Source organism: Anoplopoma fimbria, chromosome 6, assembly GCF_027596085.1.
Source record: "Anoplopoma fimbria isolate UVic2021 breed Golden Eagle Sablefish chromosome 6, Afim_UVic_2022, whole genome shotgun sequence".
Lineage (NCBI taxonomy): Eukaryota > Metazoa > Chordata > Actinopteri > Perciformes > Anoplopomatidae > Anoplopoma > Anoplopoma fimbria.
The window spans coordinates 6,085,992-6,108,720 of NC_072454.1; the positions used below are offsets into that span (position 1 = coordinate 6,085,992).

The 22,729-nt window shown below is 35.8% G+C and overlaps 2 protein-coding genes across 2 annotated transcripts; one reads left to right on the plus strand and one right to left on the minus strand.

Annotated features, from left to right (window-relative positions):
• Window positions 1-3,634: 3,634 nt before the first annotated feature.
• rps27a (ribosomal protein S27a) lies at window positions 3,635-6,019 on the minus strand. Its single transcript, XM_054599975.1, has 6 exons — window positions 5,977-6,019; window positions 5,801-5,865; window positions 5,401-5,455; window positions 4,375-4,460; window positions 4,141-4,272; window positions 3,635-3,831 (listed from the first exon to the last, which is right to left on the minus strand). The coding sequence occupies exons 2-6, from the start codon at window positions 5,846-5,848 to the stop codon at window positions 3,682-3,684; spliced, it is 471 nt and encodes a 156-aa protein (XP_054455950.1). The 5' UTR covers window positions 5,849-5,865; window positions 5,977-6,019; the 3' UTR covers window positions 3,635-3,681.
• A 1,201-nt stretch (window positions 6,020-7,220) lies between these two features.
• LOC129092706 (clathrin heavy chain linker domain-containing protein 1-like) lies at window positions 7,221-15,891 on the plus strand. The gene is made up of 11 exons (XM_054600725.1): window positions 7,221-7,412; window positions 9,321-9,508; window positions 9,805-9,893; window positions 10,557-10,755; window positions 10,956-11,071; window positions 11,735-11,834; window positions 11,914-12,020; window positions 13,088-13,259; window positions 13,330-13,532; window positions 14,486-14,668; window positions 15,464-15,891. Exons 1-11 carry the CDS (start codon window positions 7,221-7,223, stop codon window positions 15,658-15,660), a joined length of 1,746 nt encoding a protein of 581 aa, XP_054456700.1. The 3' UTR covers window positions 15,661-15,891.
• Window positions 15,892-22,729: the final 6,838 nt, after the last annotated feature.

Below are 22,729 nucleotides of genomic sequence, written 5' to 3' on the forward strand. Positions count from 1 at the left end.
TCTGTCTGTCAGATGTTTGTCAGGAGATTGATCAGTTATAAAGAGGTTGAGCTGCTGCTGTGGCAACAGGGAAATCCGATTGGTTGAGTTAAACCTCAGTGGGTGGAGCCTAAAGGACCAGAGTTACAATAGAGAGGCGAAGTCCCTCCTCTGCCGCTGTCCGACGTGGGACATTGTTTCGGTAAAGATGTGAATGGTAGTCATCGGAAAGACACAAATGAATTATTGATTCAATTTAAAATTGTGGAATGAATTACTTATATTATTTTTTTCAATTTAAAGGATCATTTTGCAAGTCAAGAAAGTTGCAGTTAGTATTAATTAGGTTTGTATGAAACCAATCAGTAAACTACATTCCTTGTATCTCACAGTATACGTCACCAACACTAGCTAGCTACACAAGCTCACTTAGCCGTGTTGGGTATGTAGTTTTTAATATTAAGATGTTTCATAGTTCCACAGTTTTACAACAAAATGCGACTTTCTTGAGTTGCAAAAGTATCCTTCAAATTGACATTCATGTGTAGTTCATGGCACAATTTGTTTCTTGCCGTTTACTACCATACATATTTATTTAGAAATATAGTCCAATGTTGGTCCACCGGAAGGGACGGACTCTGCCTCTCTTTACTGAACAAAGTGCAGAAATATCACATTAAATAAGTTTAGCTTTTTGGTAGTTTTAACTCCTTTTTGCTCAGCTTTAACTTATTCTGGTTCCCTTGACCTCTGAATCAACGCCCACATCTCTTAATCTGTTCAATAATCCAATGAAGTTTGCTCATTGACTGCTGTTTTTAACATTGCAGGCATCATTTTACTACTTAGTAATAGAAAAATAAGCATTATAGCTTACTTTTTTAATTCAGTATTAAGTTTGTTCATAGTTTGACAAAAGTTTGACACCAGCTGTGTTTTGAATTTTTAAAAAGATTGTTTGGCACCAGAAGACAAACCAACTGGTATGTAACAATTAAATACAATTCTGAGATACAAAGACATAAATATGATGCAAAAAAGGTCAAAATTGCGATTTAAAGTCAAACCTGTTCATTTCTTTGACTTGGGTTGTAATCTTTACTTTAAAAATGATAATTTTGAATCCCCATATTATTATCTTTTCATCCAGAGAGAAAGCATAAATGAGTGAAGGAGGTATTTCTCAGATTTATTTTAGTATTTCTGTCAGTTAATTTTAACTGAGGTCTCTGAGGTAAAAATTTCAAATGATTTAAAAAAAAAAAAAAAGTGAGAGTTTTAGGCCCTCGGTTACTCTAAATTTGTTCCTAGATTAACTTTAGCTCCTCCCACTTAGGTTTCACTCTATTAATCAGATTTTTTGGGATTTGAGATGAATTTATTTCAATTATTCTTTACTCTACGGCATTAAAAGCATTACTTCAGTTGCCTTTTGGGACTAAACCTTCTCATTATTAATATGTGGGAAACCAGTCCAGAACGTGTTTAGCCTAGCTTAGCACAAAGACTGGAAGCGAGGGGAAACTCTTAGCTTCGCACCATGAAAAGAAATATCTTAATATTTTGGATTACTGTGTTTTATCTGTTTGGTGTAGAAACAGAAATATGAAATTAGACATTTTAGCAGCAGTTAGCATTGTAGCTAAGCTAGTAGCTTCCCCATGCTTGCAGTAATTGTGCTAAGCTAGGCTAAACACACCATGGACCTCTCTCTGTACTGGACACAGATTTATCTAAAATGTTGGACTGTTGCAGGTTTTCCTTCCTCAGCAGTCGGTCAACGTGCACACATTGGCTCATTGTGCACGTGCGTGTGTGTGAATGAAGCAAACCGTTCATACAGTTCACATTAAAAAGCAGTGACTTTAGTGTTTTTCTCTGTAATAAATATGCAAGAAAACTCCCCGTATAGGAATAATCTCTAATATGTAAATCTGTAATGTTTTTGTTTTGGTGTTGTTGTTTTGTACAGCATCTGGTTCGGTGCCTTATGAGTTTACCAAGGAAATGAAAAACTCTGTATACAGTCTGTCCAATGTAACGATTTTTAAGTAAATAACCTTATTTTAGTACACAAACTCTTCTTTCACCTGTGGTTTGTTTTTTGTTTTGACTCATGGAAGCTCAATTCTGCTCGGAAAATAAGAAAATAGATTAAAATTTAGAAAAAATAGATTATAAAGTCTTTTATGACTATGAATGTTGTTATAAAAGATTTAAAGACCATCTTTATTTCTCCTTTTTTTTTAAAAAAAATAAAAATATTTTGACTAATCTTAACCTGCCAAATTTAATCAATATCCCAAGAATATATACAATTCTGGACAAATCAAAACCTACTAGCTTTGTTTTGATTTTTACAAGAAACCAAGAAAAGAATAACTTACATAAATTCAAAGTTAAAATGTTGTGGCTTTAAATTCTGAAATACAAATACATTAATATGATTCAAAGTCACTCAATATTGTGATAGATAATCAAAACATAATTAAAATTGAAATCATTGACTTGTGATGTTTACTTTTAAAATTATGTTTTATTCTTATCTGGAGAGGAAAAGAGTTACAAAGACAAGAAATGAAACAATTAAATTAAATCATATTGACCTGATTCAAGTTTCAAACATAACAATCCTAGCTGTCATAAATTGTATATATAAAATTATTTTGATTAACTATATCAATCTCCCACCTTAATATTTAAGATAATTTATAAATGGTTGGATAAAAGGCTGATTCTTCAATATAAATATATATATTCAAATTATCCATTTTAATTAACTGTATATTTATAGTAACTAATACTGTTTTATCAGAATGATCAGAGGACTGTAAGTTATTGCAGTTTTTTCCCCAGACTGTCTATGAACACAGCACCACCTGCTGGACAGACGCTGATACTGCAACTGACAAACAGGAATCCAGGGGGCAAAGTCTGAAAGGACAGTTTACATGTCGATTTTCTATTTTAGGGAATGCACCCTACTTGTTATTTTTACTGTTAATATACTGCTTTAACTGTTTCTATAAAGTTTCATAAATCAATGAGGGAAATCATTAAGTTCCTAGAGCCCAAGTCTTAAAACACTGTTATTAGTCAGAACTCCTTAAAATAGATCTTTCATTTTGTGTTAAATTACATGCAGCTTTTATAATTAAACTTAACTTTATTATTACTTTTCTGGAGTCTGAAGGCAGAGCGGGTTGTTCATTGGGTACATAAACGTTGAAATTTATTGAAAGACCAAATGTTAGGTTTTCCATCACCTTATTTACTGTGGTCTGGGACATAAGGTCCTTAAGCATAAACTCAGTCCAGCTGCAACTAAATTGCAAATTAAGTTGTTTTTAATGAAATAGCAAATAAAAAAAAACTAACTCAATTTCATTAAATCCTGCACCCAAATATTCAGCTTGTAATGATCTATAACAAAGACATGCAGCAGGCCTGCTAAAATTATATATTTATACAGTTTTGATGGATATCCATTGAAAGAAGAAAACATTTCACTTTACTATCCATGGATATTTGCTACTTTGTTGTAAATGTATAGTAGTTATTTGAATTACAGCTTGTTTGTAAAAACTGACCGTTTAACCTTTCCCATCCTGACTAACAGTTAAATTAATAACTTGGAGAAAACAGAGTCTTTGAGTTGTGTCAAAACATTTTCGTTTTTATTAATAACACCGTTCAGTCCGTCTATTTGTCCTCAGGCTTGTTGAAGCAGTAGGTGAGGCAGCACTTTCCGCAGTAGTGACGGTCGAAGTGGCTCGCCATGAAAACGCCGGCACCGCACTCGTCAGCGGGACACTCACGCCTCAGTCGGTGGATTTTACCGTTCTCGTCAACCTGGACAGAAAAATAAAAATATTAAAGATTGAACGCTTTATTTCAGAAGGAATTAACTTAGTAAGCTTTTTTTTCAAAAACCTGACAAAAGTATTACTTTATCAAAACCCAACTTTTGTATAAATTAACTTTGCTTTTGTAATAAACTTGTTCTTATTGGAACTTGGATCTTTGCTTACAAATATGATTATAGTAACCGATGTACTCCATCACCACTGACTGCTAACTAACATGAGCAGATAGTAAACAGATGACTCAGTTGATACTGCGTGCTATAACACAAGACTTAAATGATTTAACTGTTCGTACCTTGTAGTACTTAAGCACAGCGAGCTTGACCTTCTTCCTCTTGTGCTTGTTCTTCTTGGGGGTGGTGTAAGACTTCTTCTTCCTTTTCTTAGCACCACCACGCAGCCTCAACACCAAGTGAAGGGTGGATTCCTGAAGAGAAGAAGAGTTTTGTTATTGTGGTAGAAGTCAGCTTGTTGGTCTTTCAAAAGACAAAACCATGTTTAGTTAAAATTCAATCTGTCCTCAGCTCACCTTCTGGATGTTGTAGTCGGACAGCGTGCGGCCATCCTCCAGCTGCTTGCCAGCGAAGATCAATCTCTGCTGATCAGGAGGGATACCTGCAGAGAAGAAAACACAGGTCAACACACTGAAACAGTCTGCAGATGTGAAGTATATAAATGTTAAAACCACTGCAGCTTTAGATTTTTTTTTTACATCAATTTAATCCTAAATGTTTGGCTGCGTTTAACACCTCGTCATATTTTAAGTTTTGCACGTTTCAGGTAAAAACTGATCAAAAGGAACTTAAACTGAAGTTATGCCACACATCGTATTTCCTTTTCACTTCCACAACCTAAATGTTTTTACAATTTGCTTTATATTACAATAAGTAAGAAATCAGTCTGATCTCATAAGGGGATCTGTTATTTCCCCCCAAAAACATTAATTACATGTTTGGGCTACAAGATGCCGACCACATCTGAGGTCCTTTTGTTGCATGTCATCCAATCTATTACTTACATTTACCCTTTCTACAGTTCTTTAACCCTTTACAAATTGCAGCTAAACTTAGTTTAAATTCTCAGGTCTGCATTTTAATTTCTAGTGGCGCTCTGAGTTTTTCACAACATGACACATGTACAAGACTGAATTTGGGTAAATGTTTAACTCCGCATATATAGTACCAGTCAAAAGTTGGGACACACCTTCTCATTCAATGGTTCTTTATTTTATTATTTTCTACATTGTAGATTAATATTGAAGACATCCAAACTATGAAGGAACACATATGGAATTATGTGGTAAACAAACAAATGCTCAACAAACCAGAATGTTTTATATTTTTAGATTATTCAAAGTAGCTGAAAGAGAAGGTGTGTCCAAACTTTTGACTGGTTCTGTAGCTTCAGTGAGTTTGAAAAACAAACAATGCATCAAGTATGTAACTTTGATGCTACTAATGGACATTAAAAAAGGGAAACCAGGTGTTTGCTCCTCCATTAGTTTCCTGTCTGCCACCAAACCAAGTCACATTTAAGAAACCAGTCAGTATCTCACCCTCTTTGTCCTGGATTTTGGCCTTGACATTTTCAATAGTATCTGAAGGTTCAACCTGTGAGAAAGTGGAGAGAAGACTTGTCAGCCATGACACCTTCTGCAGGCCAGAGCTGCCATCACATCAGACCTGTAACTTCTCTTTATCCTGAATACAACACATCATATAGAGAAGATGTGAGGAACACACGTGTTTACTGTGTTCTAGCTTAGCTTCATTTATTAGCTACCACAGTGCAAACATCCACTTTTGCAGTGTTTTAACAAGTTCTTGCACTATATGTGATGATTAAAGTTACATTTGAGTTAATTATGTGTCAAAACATCCGCATATTTGTCAATGAAATCAATAAAACTCTTAATAACCGCAGCCATTTAACGCACCACAGCCCTGCTCACTCACCTCGAGGGTTATGGTCTTCCCCGTGAGGGTTTTGACGAAAATCTGCATCCTGGCGTTCAACCCACCTACACAAGAAAACACATAACACTTATGACTTGTCGTAGCTGCTGAAATGTACACGTTTAAATCGTTATTATGCGATTATAACTCGGTTTGAAGACAGAGCACGCTCTTACCACAGGTTCACTCGTAATGGCGGATCATGAGAAGAGGGCTTTCGAAAGCGAGCGACGGGGTTTTCTGCCCGCGTTTGCACGGGGGTGGGTAGCCCGTCTATAGTGCCTGATGGAAAATATCAATATATCATTTTTTTTATTTTTTTTTGTGAGCTATTTGTACATGTTTGCATAATTTAATTTATTTATTTTTAAAAAGGAAACCGACCTATAAATAAAAAATAATTAAAAAAAACATAATTTCCCAAGTCAACTTTATAGGTAACCATAGCAACGCGGTCGAAGCGTAAGTCAAAGCTAGGTGCCTGATCGAAAATATCAACACATATTTGTTTATTATTTTATTTTGTGAGCTATTTCAAACGAACCCGTAATAATGTTGGCTTAAACATGTTTGCATAATTTAATTTAATTTAAAAAAAAAGGAAACCGACCTATAAATAAATTATAAATAAAAAAAACATAATTTCCCAGGTAAACTTCAAAGGTAACCATAGTAACTCAAAGTTAGGTGCCTGATCGACAATATCAACACATATTTGTTTGTTTTTTATTTTGTGAGCTATTTCAAACGAACCCGTAATAATGTTGGCTTAAATATGTTTGCATAATTTTATTACATTTTTTTAAAAAAAGGAAACCGACCTATAAATAAAAAATAAATTAAAAAAACATAATTTCCCAGGTAAACTTTAACGGTAACCATAGCAACGCGGTCGAAGCGCAACACAAAGTTGAGTAGTAACGCTGGATCCAAATGATCTGCAAATATTTTATATTCTGGATGATTTATTATTATTTTTTTGTCAACTATCGTTATTTAAGTTAAATGCATATTGGGGCATGTTTAAAATATTTTTTGTCAACTCTATCGTTATTTAAGTTAAATGCATATTGGGGCATGTTTAAAAAGGAAAAAAAAATAAAAACAAAAAAATACATAATTTCCCGAGTAAACTTTAACGGTAACCATAGCAACGCAAAGTTGTGTCGTAAAAAATATTTAGCGCAACTTTACAAAGTTGCATGTAGTAAAAACATTTATCTGCATAAAATAACACAAAGTTATTTTTTATCTTATTTTTTTGTCAACTCTATCGTTATTTAAGTTAAATGCATATTGGGGCATGTTTAAAAAAAGGAAATTAAAAAAATTAACAAAAAATAAAATAAAAAGTAAATCACAGGTAAAATACCTGAGTTTGAAAAAACAAAAACAAAACCACGTGTTAAATAAAACAACAATGTCTGAGCCACTGACGTCTCTCAGCACAGACGCAGTGAGCTCAACACCGGACATTGTGACCTGTGAGGACGATGGGAGGTTTTTCTCGTCTCTGCAGGAGTTCATTGAACAAGAGAAGCGGTGTCTCCGGTGTCCGGAGGACCGACCGGACCGGCTCCGGTACGTCCTCTACCGCCACGTGTTCAGCAAGGTACTGTTCATTATACTGATATTATAGTGTTTACTTTAGCTTTAACCACTGTTTAGAATCAGGTTATTAGTAAAAAATAAAATAATAATAATATATAATATATAATAATATAGTAATATAATATAAAAAATCATATATAATACATATAATAATAATAATATAACATAAAAATCATATATAATACATATAATAATAATAATAATAATATAATATATAAAAATCATATAATAATAATAATAATATATAATAATAATAATAATATATAATAATAATAAATAATAATAATATAATATATATAATAATAATATAACATAAAAAATCATATATAATAATAATATAATAATAATAATAATAATAATATATAATATAATATATAATAATAATAATATAAATAAAAATAATAATAATAATAAAACATATATAATATATATAATAATAATAATATAATAATATATATAATATAATAATAATATATAAAAAAAATATATATATAATAATCATAATATATAATACATAAAATAATAATATATAATATATATAATAATAATAATAATAATATAACATAAAAAATCATATATAATATATAATAATAATATATAATATATATATAATAATAATAAATAATAATATAAATAAAAAATCATATATAATACATATAATAATAATAATAATATAATATATATAATATATAATAATAATATAACATGAAAAATCATATATAATACATATAATAATAATAATAATAATAATATAATAAATAATATAACATATAATAATAATAATAAAAATACATAATATATAATAATAATAATAATAATAATAATATAATATAATACATTATGACATATTATGTTAGATCAAACCACCCAGCATTATATAAAGTAATAAAAAAGAGCTTTATCTTTTCCAGCTGCACCATTAAAGTGATGAACACATTAATTAATTATTATAATCTAATATTAGTTGCATATCATTTTGAAATAATCCATTCTGCATGATGAGTACTTTTTCTTTTGGTAACTATATATTAACTATATTTTGCTCATAATTTGACTGTTAACTGAGTATATTTCCACTGTAATATGTGATAAATACCACGAGGAATCTGTATTTTTTAAAGTGGTCAGCATGATTATATCTAATGTTTTAGGTGAGTGTATATATATGCCTTGTCTCCCTAAATGATGACTCTTTTCTTAAATTTAAGCTTGACATTTTGTGTAACTTTATACTCCAACTCCACTACATTATGGATTGTACTTCTTACTTTATGTAAGATTTGAAATGTAGGATTTAACAGAGTATTTTTATTCTATGGTATTACTAATTTTACTGAAGTAACAACACTACTAAATGCAGTTAAAAATCAATAAACTTTGGAATTAGTCATCCTGCGTAACTTTTGATACAATGCAGTAGCAGGAGGAGCTACTTGTTCTTTACTCAAATGTTTGTTTGTTTTTTTACACTTAATGGTCCTACTCCACATCATGTTAGAGAAAAATAAACATTTATCAGACTTATTCAGTTACTTTTGAGTTTCAGAATATTAGTAGAAAATAAAGTACACTAATAGCAGTATATAAAGTAATTAAAATGAGCTCCACCTTTACCAGCCACAACATTAAAGTGATGAACACATTAATGCAACAATAATTATAATTCAATTCAATTATTATTCTGTACAGGGCCATTCTGCATAGTATACCTTTACCTGATACTCTATTTTGATGCGTATATTTTTTTAACTTTTGCTTAAATAAAGTTTTGAATACAGTAGTTTTACTTGAAACCTGTGAGTATTTTCTACACTCTGACATAACTACGTGCTGATACTAGATCAATGTGTTTTCAACTCTGATCGGTCTCTCTTTTTGTTATTTCTCTTCCTCGTCTTGTTTCCAACAGGTGATTGGACGAGCAACGACCTATAAGAGACTTCTGCTGACCATAAAGTCGGAGTATGATGATGTAATCCGGGAGCTGCAGAGGAGGGAGGAGGAGGCCAAGATGGCTCGGTGGACGCTGGGGGCCTTAACGTCACACCCAAAATCCCTAATAACCTGCCAGAGACGAGCCGCCCACCTGAGGGAGAGGTGTGTGTTATGTGCTTTGTTTGGAGGACATTTTCATCCACGATGAGGTCCTACATGAACACAAAAGCTTTGGTATATAAACTGCAATATTACTGAGATCGTAATTTCCAGTGGAACATTTCCAGTGGCATCCATAGTCCTTAGTTATTGAGGAAAACTTGAAACCCCCCTTTTCATGGGCTTTAGGGTTCATTGGTATCATTTAATTTCCAGTTTGTTTGAGGGATTTTAGTGAGGTTTTAAATGAAACTTGCCATCCATTTTCTGACTACCTTACTCTCTTTGACTCCTTCCAGAATCTGTTTAACTAAAAGGGAAACAGCAGAACTTCAAGAGGAGATGAAGAGACAGAAATCATCTCTTGAGCGGAGCACATGGATACCTGGTACTACTGATTCTAATACTCTGGTTACTTAGAATAAAGTGTAATGTACCTTTCCGGTTCCTCAGTGCTAAATTGATTTATCACTGTAGAACTACAAAAAGACACAAAATGATGACTGAGATATTCAAAACTACTACAAAAAGACACAAAACAAAAGAAGAGACGCTTTGAAAGAGTTGTTTTGCATCTTTTCCCGAATACGTTCACAATAAGCCAGTTAAATCTGTAAAGACATCTTTTTCCTCTCTGTTTCAGCCCTCCGTCCAAACTAAAATGACCCTTTTATCCCCAAAACCTTGTTGCTGTTAAGGATTTGACTGCTTAATGTTGACGCAGTGTCAATCTGGATGTTTTGTAGGAGACATGGGATGCCTTTTACATGTTAGTAACCAGAGGCCAGTAACCATGGGCAAAACAATATGTAGATAAATGCACATATCAATTTCTTGATCAAATGTGACAAAAATTGATATTTGTTTTAATGCTTTATTTATTCACCTTTGTTTAAAGTTTCCTATTTTCTCTTTTATTTACTTATCGTTAGTAACCATGGGCAAGCAGGCCAGAGGCCCATTACATAATCTGCCAAGCAGGCAGGTCTCACACTGTATCATCTTTGGTAAAACATCTGTGTTTCAACCTCACACCCGTCTCGTCTCCCAGGTTTGACGGTAGCTGAATCCAAGGATCCAGACGCTCTGGACAAACACCTGAAGCATCTTGAATCCCAGAGAGCTGCTCTACTGGACAGGAAGAGTCACTGCGTCTCTCTGGAGGTCCAAGCTGAGCTGGACGCCGAGCTGCAGAACGCCAAGGACCACAGAGACCAGCTGAGCACCCAGAACAACCAACTGAAAGTCCTGTAAGAGTCCTGTAAAGTGGCTCACATTTAAATGAAACCGAAGCAGCTGGAAAACAAACGTAGCTGTATAAGACATCAACTTACCACATTTACAACAATCACAGATTTATACCAACAGAGGGAGACACGTGAGCAGCTGTCGTCGATATTCTCCAAATGTGTGATCATGATGTTCTGGGTTTTTTTCTGTCTGTCTTCAGATATAAGCGTCTGAGATTAGTTTCTGACTGTCTGTCCAGCTGGGCGGAAGAGAAGCAGCAGGTTCCTCTGGAGGAACTCTTGGGTTCCACACTGGAGAACATCAGACAGACTGGCGGTGAGACACTGCTGCAAACAAACTAAAGACTTTGGGATTCATATTCATGGGTTTTATATGGGAGCAAGGCATGTGTAGTCGATGATCACAGCCCATCATTTGCATAATGAACAAGAAATGCGTAAATTAAAAAAATAAATTATAATACAGACATTAATAAGTTTGAAATAAATTGGGTGGAAATGCAAAAGGAAAATTATAAATGAATACATAAATGAATTAATTTAAAAATGAATAAATACATTTGAAAATACATTTAAAACAAAAATAAATAGATACATTTAAAAGTTAACAAAAAACGATAAGAAAATAAAAGAGAAAATAGGAAACGTTATACAAAGGTGAATAAATAAAGCAAGTTAAAACAAATATCAATTTCTGTCACATTTGATCAAGAAATTGATATGTGCATTTATCTACATATTGTTTTCTCTGCTGCTTCAGGTATCATTTCATTAAGTTCCAACTCCCAGTGAAATCGATCGTCTTAACAAACACAAAAGTTCTTTTTGCAACATTGATCATAATTATCAAAACCTGCCTTGATATTCCAGCATGTAATAATCAAAATGTTTATGAATAAAATATCTTAGCTAAAGTGAAGGTGTCACATTCAATTTATTTTATATTCACACACCTTTAATCTTCCCACTCATCCTGCAGTGACAGAGGATGAAGGCCAAAGCATCGACACCAAACTGTTCGAGCATGAAGAGCCGACCGGAGTCGACGAGTCTAAACTCCTGTCAGATTACCTGAACAGGTGCTGCGTTCACAAACAAGTCTTGGTCAGTTTTTCTCAGCTCTGTAGGCTCTCTGATTCATCTTTCTTTCTCCACTAGGTTCATTGAGCTCTTCGATTCGGCTCAGTACGAGGAAGCTGCTCTCCTCGCTGCTAGATCTCCTCGAGGAGTCCTGAGGAACCTCGACACCATGGAGATGTTTAAAGGTGGGAAACAACTATGTGATTAATAATAACCAAGAAGTTGAATGTTCCATAATTGTATCGTATTTTCAGTGCGGATTTGGTCGCATTTTCTCCCTGGTCGTCTGTCCTTTACCCTGCAGATGTCTCTCTCTCACACACTCAGACTACCAGCTTCACCGTTTAAGTTTTTTTTTATGTCCACCATTTAAACAATCTTTCTTACCGTTAGTTGAACTGTACAACCAGATTTAAGTGTAGTTCCTCTGGTTCCTTAGTTCTTGGAAGTATTTGTTGGACAGACATTTTGAAGATGCAAAAAAGACTACCTTTAGGTGCATTTCTCTACGATACTGTTAGTCTTTCTGCCATGAAGCCAAAAAGTGAAACATGAGATAACACCATTAAAGCAGATCATAAACTCCACATCTGTGCAGGTTGTCTATGGTTTTCTTAATTCTTGGCAAATAATTTGTTCGGTTTCTGCAGAAGAGATGTGGCTTCAGCCTCTTTTTCACTTGTCAAGAATTTATTTACTTAATGGCAGCAAACACATCACACAAGTCCTTAAGGAACTCCCCTACTGCATGTTAAACTGGTTTACACTTTAAGGGTGATTAACTCTAAAAGACAGACTATAAACGGTCTCATGATCCAACAATAAGGCAAAACAATCCATAATGTCACACTCTCTGTAGGTCAGATCCAGTGTCACTCTGGTACTTCCTCTATTCAAAAATATGTTCTGCTATCTGCTGTGAACACGTCATTATGTTGTCATTGTACACAAGACAACCCCACTTTTTTAAACAATTGTCCATATTAATATTATATTACTTTGATTTTTTTTGCTGTTATTTGTTGCTCACAGATGTCTGGAGAAATTGTCAGGTATAAAAACACAGTGTGGTGATATCGTTAAAGAACTTATATCTAACCAACCAATAACGGATGTTCTTTTTCTAACTCACTGCCAATAAAACAGATTGTCTCCAGACCTCCGTGAGCTTAACAAGACAAAGTTTGTTTCTGTTTATTGCTTCATGTTTGTTTTTAAAACACGTCTTCCTGTCCACCTTCCTCTCTCCCAGGTGTGAAGAGGCCCCTGGGCTCTCTCCCCCCTCTCTTCCTCTTCCTCCAGGCCTTACTGGTGACCGCCCCGGCCGGTGAGAAGCTGTCGGCTGCTCTCTCCCTGCAGCTCGTCCACTGTTCCCTGCAGCAAGGAGCCACGCAGCTGATCACCCACGCTGTCAACAACAACAAGTAAAAAACAACATGTGTTTTTTAAGATCTACTACTGCTGCTCGGCTCCTAACAGTCTTTATCCTCGCAGACTGACCTTCTCTGAGGATATGGGCGACATCCTGACTGAGCATGCTCAGAAGAAACCCGGCGTGGCTGACGTGTGTCTGGCGTTGGCCACCACCGTCTACAAGGCCTGCAGGCTGGACAGGAAGACCGCACTGAGCATGTGCAGGAGAGGCTTCATCCACAGCGCCGCCGAGTTCATGAACCACTGCCAGGACCTCACAGCTGGTCTGTCTGTCTGTGTGTGTGTGTGTGTGTGTGTGTGTGTGTGTGTGTGTGTGTGTGTGTGTGTGTGTGTGTGTGTGTGTGTGTGTGTGTGTGTGTGTGTGTGTGTGTGTGTGTGTGTGTGTGTGTGTGTGTGTGTGTGTGTGTGTGTGTGTGTGTGTGTGTGAATGTGTGTATTTGTTTTACCTGTTTTACCTCTGTGGTGACGACATTCCTGCATTGTGAGGACATTTTGGCCGGTCATCACTATTTTAAAAGACTGTTTGATTGCTAAATATTTGGTATCAAGGTTCAGATTAGATTAAAAGGGAGGTGGAGGAGCTGGGAAAATCTCCAACCAGAGTTTGATTTGTTACTGTCAGATGGCTGAGAGGACTACTTGATATTTTTAAATAGTCTTTCATGCATTAAGTCTGTAGGAAGGTCCTTTTTACTAATAGATGTTATTTTGTATGAGGGAGTTGTTCATGGAGAACAAAACTCTGTGCAAAGGTTCAACCAGTTGTATTACCACTGAGTAGACTGCAGAGGGTCCAAAGAAAGACGGACAAACTAAATATTTAGAGCCAAACTGCACCGTTGTGGTTCAATAATGGTTGATGGACACTTACACTTTTCTGGACTGGAAAACAAATTCAAAATCCAAGATGAAACAGTATTCTCCCCTGTCATGGCACCCTATCAGGTTGGAATAATTTAATAATTTTTCTTTTCGGGCCAAACCCATTTTTAAATGTGAATAATACATCTGGTGTCTGCATTACACAGTTGTATCTCCATTAATATAATATTATTAAATAATGGAAAACATCATCAACAGCCGATTCTGACATTTTCATCGTCACTATACGTCAAACACGGTCCTCACAAGTTAAGAAAGACAAATGTGTGTTTTCTTGCAAAACTCATACAATAATCATTGTATGTATCTCTCTCTTTCTCTCTCTCTCTCTCAGAGGACTGTATGTGGGTTCTGTGTCACTCGCCCAGCCTCTCCCTCCTCCAGCTGATGACCACGCCTCAGCAGGGCCGAGCGGCCATCTTGTCGGTGGGCGTGGCCTGTTCCACTCTGCTGGCTGACCCTCAGCAGCAGCAGCTCGCTCTGCAGCTCCTGGACAGCTTTGTCAGCAAAGGACGAGGTAAACGCAGACTGTCAGCTGGCACAAAGCCAGCAGTTACACAAACACAGCTCTTATGCAGTTTTTTTGCTCAGTGTGTTTGGGCCTGTTTGGTCATTTCCTGTACATCAACAAATGCTGCTGCAGTGCAAATGAAATTGTGTTTGATTTTTTTCATTCTGTTTCATGAATTTAAATTATTCTGTAACTGGAAGACCCACCATAAGCCTCAATTCCACTCCCACAATGAGCCATAAGTGGAAGTCGACACACAGTTAAACAACTTGCATATTGATTGCCTTTTCCACCACTCGTTAGATTTTAACAACGCAGCAGAAATCAGTGAGGTTCTCCAACAGAACAGCTGTCGTGACATTGCACAGTTATGGGTATTTATAGCCCTCTTCCCACCAGGGCTAATAGCTTGTAAGAGCCCAATATAAATCTGCCACAGCCCATTTATGTGTTCTGTGCTTTAACAAATGTCCTTTTTCAACATTTTTTAGGCATATTCCATGAAATATGAGTAATTTAGCTAGATTTCAGTTCTGATCATCATAATACAGGGAAGTCTAATGATTATTGTGAGAGTGCTGATATTTTTTGCCATGATGACACTAGCACATCCCTGGTGTGTTTGTACGTTTTGCACATAGTTTCACTGAAATAGGGTCCTGAACATGGTTAGAACATAACGTCTTTTTTCAAAATGTAGTCACCACAGATCAGGAAAGATGAATCCTCAAACTGATCATTCATGTAAAAAAAACTAACACCTGACCAGGAGTGACTTGCTGTGTGTCTCGGTCCTCTCAGGGGTTTTGGAGGAGGTGATCTTGCAGGACAGCAGCTCTTCAGTGGACGTTTGGACTGACGTGGCCTCTCTGTGCTCTGAGCTGAACCGGGCTGACCTGAGCCGGGCCGTCCTGTCCATTCTGCTGGAACAAAGCGGGACCAGAATCATGTCCCCGGACCTGGATGGAGCCCGGCTCATGGAGCACGTCTTCCTGTGAAATCTGAACATGAGATGTAGAATAATCACAGAAAGCAAAACCCTACAAAGTGTAAAACATCAGCTGTTAATTATTCTGTTTGTGGCAGAAAACCTTAAAAACTTGTTTTAAACACTTAAGTTCTGGTAGCTGTTGTGTAAAAGCTCAAATGGCTCTTTAAGATTCTGTGTTTTAGACAAAAGAATTTTCTTTCATCGTTAATTTCAGAGTCTCTTACACTCAATTATTAAATCCATGGACCTTTCAATACATTTGAATGTTTATGTGGTGAAGTTTTAAGACATAAAATGATTGTGTTTGTGTTGTAACCAGACTACTCTCGCATAGCCAGACCTATTTCCACATCCCTGGTCAGCACTAAAGAAAAGTCCGGGTCCACATATTATTATTGTAGTGTAGGGGGAAAAATGCTTTAATCAATAATTAAACTAAAGTCACACATTGCACAAAAGTAGAACAATGAAAAAGCACACATTTAACTTTATTTAGGTGTACATTTCTTTGTGACCATTACTATGTGCCCATTTTGATTATCCTGATCACAGACATGTCATCCTTCTCTTATCTAGGAGACCTTTGATTTTTCTTTGTTCAGTGAGATGACTAAGGTAAAAATCTGCAGCAGTGGCAGCTGGCAGCCAGCAGGTGGCGTTGAGATTCACAAACTGAGATTAAAGTGGCCTTCAGACACTCATACACTGAGGTGGAGCAATAATAATAGTTTATTTGAGAGCACCATTAAAGCAAAGTTGCATAAAATTGTTAAAATGACAGTGTTTCATATTGTAACCCTCTTGTAGATCCTCTTTTATCTCATAAATTCAGGAAACTTCGGGATCATGTTTCTACTTTTCCCAGAGTTTGATGAAAGAAACCTTCTATGAATGAAATACTACAAAAGAGTAAAAGCTAGTTGTACAAGTGACCTGGAAGAATTACTCAATACCACAGTAATACCAAAGCGGTGATCACTGCCATGAAAAGTGGCATAATGAAGGGCACTTTGAAATAAAAATGTCCCATTTCCAAATAACATTTTAAAATATTTTCTGAAATTATTTCTCCAGTTAGTGTTTTTTTCAAACAATGTATTCATGTAATTATTTCATAGATATTTGTTTAACATTGAACACTTTGGGACTCCATACGCCTGTATAGAGAGAGAAGATAATGTTGGAAGAGGGTGAGAGGTGAAAGAGGAGCACTGAAACCTGGTGAGCTCCTCAGTCTCTATGTAACTGAGGAGCTAAAAGTTGGTGTCCGATGACTGAAACACACATTTAACTTGGCACCCCTGGTTTTACTTTACAGTTAAGTCTGTCCGTCCTCAGTGTGACGTGATGCGGCTCCCACAGCGCTCCCTCATGGTCGATGAGGTAAATTAAACCCACTCAGGCTGATTTTCTTACTCTCTGAACAAAATGTTCTCTTGTTGTTCAGCCACCAGAGTCGAGATGAAACAAGATCTGAGTTGATAAAGATGTTGATGTGTTCAACTTTCAATTATCACTCACTGCTCAGAGAAATAAGCTTGAATTTCTGACTAGATTTATACTTAACCTTTCGAGGAAATGATCATTTGACAGGTTAATGCAGGATTTATTATGTGTTTTACAAGACATCAGGGCAGACATTGTGAGGAAGAAGTACACTACAAGTACTTTTACTTCTGATAACTAAAAGTTTTGATACTTGAAGTACATTTTGCTAATAATACTTCTGTGTTTATACTTAAATAACATGTTTTGCTCCATCTATATATTTGTGGCTTAGAGATGTTAAGCATTTCTTAATTTATAAAAATTCTATATATATATTTTATAAATTTTATTATTTTATCCATTACTTTAACTGCTTTAAGACTTGGACTTTTTACACTTCTGTATTTTGCTATGAGTACTTTCACTTCAGTAATGGATACTGAATACCACTATTGACATAATATAGAGACACCCAGAGCGTGAAGTAGAACATTAACGTACATATCAGGTACATAAAGAGAACTAAAAATAGTTTTATGACTTCTCAAAGCAAACCTACGCCCCTCGCCTCTGGTTGATAACATCCACTTTATTAAAGGTATTTACAGCTGGAGTCAGTCAAACAGTGGAGCTTTAAATCACAGTCTGTTTGCAGTGTGTTTAACGAGGCAGATAACGAGCAGGTAGATGGAGGGTTCCCTCAACAAACAGAGATCAGAGAGCAGACATAAGATCTCTCCTGTAAAACTGCATTACGGCTAAAGCTGCTTCCTATATCTATGAACAGTGAAGAAGCGTTTGGAACTTTTCCATGAGTAAAAATACTAAAACGACAATTTGAAAATAGTCTGTTACAAGTAAAAGTCATGAATTTAAATATTTTGTTGACTAAATTAACACTGAAATCCTTGAGGATTATTATAATAATTTTAATTTAACCCTTAATCTAACTAACATAACCCCAGATTTTAATGTATCCTGAACCAATGACCCTACAGTCAAAGTAAGGACCTCCAAAGTGTCCTCATAAGAATAGCAGGAGGTCACGAGTCCTCACAAGTCCTCACAAGTCCAACTAACCTGACAACACACACACTCCCAGCAGGTCGGACAGAAGAGGCTTTGTGTTCTCCGTAGGCCTCAATCTATGAATGAAGCTACACACACACACACACACACACACACACACACACACTGAGAAAACACACTCCCACTAGTCTATAAACTGAGGCTGACTGTTTATCCAGCATCCTCTCAGTCCATCTCTTCGTGTATTCTCTTTCTGCTCACTTGTAAAGGTCAGGAAATGAAGCTAGTATTTAGCTGTAAACTCAGAGTAGCTCACAACTGATAAAAAACAGCCGTAGTCGAGACTGGCATGCCGGTCTGCAATTATCTCTCATAAACCGGCTTTCAACCCTCACCAGTCCTGTTGGTACTAGTCCTGCTCTCTGTTTCCAGCTCTTTAAAAAAGTCTTGAATATGTAATCCATGGCTTCCATCATGCTAACAGACTGAGCTAAAGCTAACCCAACAGGTAAAAATACATTATCCTCAACACGTTAAAGATCCATGTGGAAGACATGGAAATAAATAAACAGCGTTTTGTTTGTGTATTGCTGTCAAAGTACATTAAGATAAGATAAGATAAGATAATCCTTTATTAGTCCTGCAGCGGGGAAATTTGCAGGCTTACTTCAAGTACTGTACTTTAAATACAATTTTCTGGTACTTCTACTTGTTATTGAGTAATTGTAAAATTGAGTTTACTTTCACTTAGTTGTGATTTTGAATGCATGACTTTTATTTGAAACAGGGGATTTCTACACAGTGATGCTTTTACTGAAGAAAATGATCTCACTTCTTCGTCCACCACTGATTTATAAATGTCATTAAAATGTTATTTATAACAAAGCCTTTGAATGTTTTGGATGCTCACTATATAAAAAACATAATTGGAGAAGTAACACATCAGTCAGATTTATCCTTTAATGTTTGTATTTACAAACAGTCTGCTTTAGTTTAAAAAGAGATAAAGAGTCAAATTTATATTTGAAGAGCAGAAGGAAGAGAGAAAGAGATGCAAAGATTCAGTGCTGACTCACAACCGCTTGGCTCCATTCACAGCATATTGATCTCCTGCAGTGTGTGTGTGTGTGTGTGTGTGTGTGTGTGTGTGTGTGTGTGTGTGTGTGTGTGTGTGTGTGTGTGTGTGCATGACACAGCTTCCTTTATTTTCAAACCACACCTTTTGGTTTCTCCCAAGGTATTAAAGGTTAACAACTATACCGTTCACAGACAGACAGACAGACAGACAGACAGACAGACAGACAGATATATGTACTTCATTACATTTGTCTGACAGCTTTAGCTACTTGTTAGATTACAGTTTTTCATCCCCTTCCAGTCCAGAGAAAAAACACATATCATAACAGATTAGCCCTGTTTTCAGCTATGACAAAGCTGAAAACTGGGCTGTTTTCCTGACACACACACACACACACACACACACACACACACACACACACACACACACACACACACACACATCGTCATGCCTCACCACACCTCAGGAATATTTCCCATCAGCCAGCTCTGCAGAGTATTTTCCACCAAACCAACAGCAACAACACCTTTAATCCATGGAAATATCAACTGGTACCAACACACACAACAGATGCCCATTCCTGATGTAATGTGCTGTTTGTGTGTGTGTGTGTGTGTGTGTGTGTGTGTGTGTGTGTGTGTGTGTGTGTGTGTGTGTGTGTGTGTGTGTGTGTGTGTGTGTGTGTGTGTTATAAATACTCAGCAAACATCAGTAGAAAAAAGTGAAAAATGCTGTGTAATCCCCCTCCCCTCCCCCCTCTTCTCTGTCTCTCAGTGAGGGGAGATGACATTGGTGTTTGTGTATTTATATATTTTTTTGTGAGGTCATTTAAGTGTCAGACCTTGAAATTGAGGACATTTTCCCTTCCTCAGCTCTTCTGTTTTAAGATTTATAATTGGGTTAAGGTTGGTGGTTTCATGCGTGTTGAGGTTTTTAGGAACCTGAAGGGAGTTTATTCTTCAGTTAAAAACCTAAATATGGTTGTATAAGTATTTTTATGTAATTGACTGTAAGGCTGACATAACTAATAAAGAGTTGAGTATTATCTCATTTTTCAGACCAATTGTTTGTTACCTTTTGAAAGACGAACACATAAATCAAAAAGCTATCACAATCCTAAAGAGGAGAGTAAGACATTTCTCACTGCTAAGGCAATTCATCCTAACAACAAAAAAGCAGAAAGTACAGACAGAAGAAATAGTAGAGTACAAAATAGAAACAAACCAAGTTTAGAAACAGATTTGTAATAAGTTCAATTACATAATGGTTAATATTTTTGAACCATATAACCTCAAGGAGGCTCAGATGAAAGCAAAGGCTGATGCTTGTTTGTTAAAAATGTGCTGCAAATTAATTTAATCAATATTCGCATGGAAAGACTCAGATTTAAATGACATGTTGTTGTGATAAACAGGGTGTGGAGGACAAACTAACTGACCATTATAAAATATACTATTGAAAGGGTGCTTTCTTATTATCTGTCTTCACAAAGGGATGCTTTCTGTCTTTGATGTCTCACTTGCTATAGCAGTGGAGGGAGTATTCAGATCCTTTAAGATAAGATAAGATAAGATAATCCTTTATTAGTCCCGCAGCGGGGAAATTTGCAGGTTACAACAGCATAGAGTAAAGTGCACACAAGAGACATAGTAGAAGAAGACAAGATAAAAAATAAAAAATAAAAAATGAAAAATGAAAAATGAAAAATAAAAATAAAATAAAACAAGTATTATAAATAAGCAATAAAAAAAACAGTAGAAAAAAACAACAATAACTGAAATATTATATTTACAGACTATTTACAGAATATTATATTTACTGCTGTATAAGTACTAATACCACACTGTAAAAATACAATAAAAACAATGTTCCTTCAGCAAAGTATGAAGGTTTAATCACAAAATGTAGTAAGGGTAAAATAAAGTATAAAGTTCCCCCTGTGACTGTTATACTGTTATAAATTATATCATTAGATATTTTTAGAAGTTGAATGAAAATGCTCAAGTTACGTAAAAGTATCTCAAAGTTGTAGTTACATTCCAGCACTGGGTCCATAAAACATAAACAGCACATGTATAAATCTGCACGCTGCACAACATTAACATTTATTTATGACGACTACACTCATAAACACACTGTAAACAGACCAAACCTGTCACTAGGCAACCGAGCAGCTGCCATCATCCCCAGCCTCCCTGCTGGATGACTAAAGATAACTCTGTGTGTCAGCGGCCTGCGACAACTGTGTTAACACATATACAGACATAAATTCACCACTAAGTTGTTCTCATTTACATAATGTGTATTTACTCAAGTTACTTAAGTAGCCTACTACCATTTTCTGCTACTTTATACTTCTACTGCACTACATCTCAGACAGAAATATTGTGCTTTTTACTGTACTGCATTTATTTGATAACTGAAGTTACTTTGCAGATTCAGACTACTAACATAAAATATAATAAACTGATATGTTATGATTTATAATTTTAGATTAAACTACCCAGCAGTATATAAAAATACTTAAAATGAGGTCCACCTGTACCTACTGCAACCTTAAAGTAATGAATACATGAATGCATCAATTACTATGATCCTATAATATTGAAATAGGACATCCTGCATAATGAGTATTTTTACTTTTGGTACTTTAGGTATATGGTGATACTTTTTTATTTTTACTAAAGTAAACTTTTGAATGCAGGACTTGTAACAGGGTATTTTTTCACTGTAATATTACATAATTCTATTTAAGTAAAAAATAGCTAGTAGCTTCTTCTTCCACCTCTGTTTAAACTCACTTAAACATCAAGTCATTGCGCTGTTTTAGTCCTGACAGATCGCTGAAACACAGAGAAAAACATGTGTTTACTGAAAGTGTTGACGTAATCTGACGAAGGAGAATCTGCAGAGATGACCTCAGCTGATCAGAGTGCATCCAGAGTGTTTGATAGAAGGTGTGAGCAGGAACCAGACAGAGGAGCTCATATCGTGTGCAGTGACTCACCATTGTGCTGACAGTGACTACTGCAGCGTCCCCAAGTCAGCTGACTGCTGTTTCCAACACAACACACACTGTCTGCTGCAACACGGAGGCAACACCACGACAGTGTTTACATCCTTTTAGGGTCACAAATCGATCAAAACACGCCAGCGTGATTGAACTTATGATATGTTCTCTGTATGACGTCTGCCTCAGTTGTTTGAATTATTTTCAGTCATCCACCTGAAGATAAAACCTGCATCTCACTATTGCATCATTGTGTTTAACCAGCCATTTCTAATGACCAGTTTTGTGTTTTGTTGTCCACTTACAGGCATCTTTACCTGATTTTCTGCCTGATTGACCTGTCTGCTTTGCTCCTCTCGATTTGTTTGCTTGATTCTTGTGCCTATGTGCAACCCTTCATTTAGTAAAGTCATGTTTTTCTGCCTCAGTGTCTACGTTAGGGCAGTCAGTCATATTGCCTCCTACCCACTC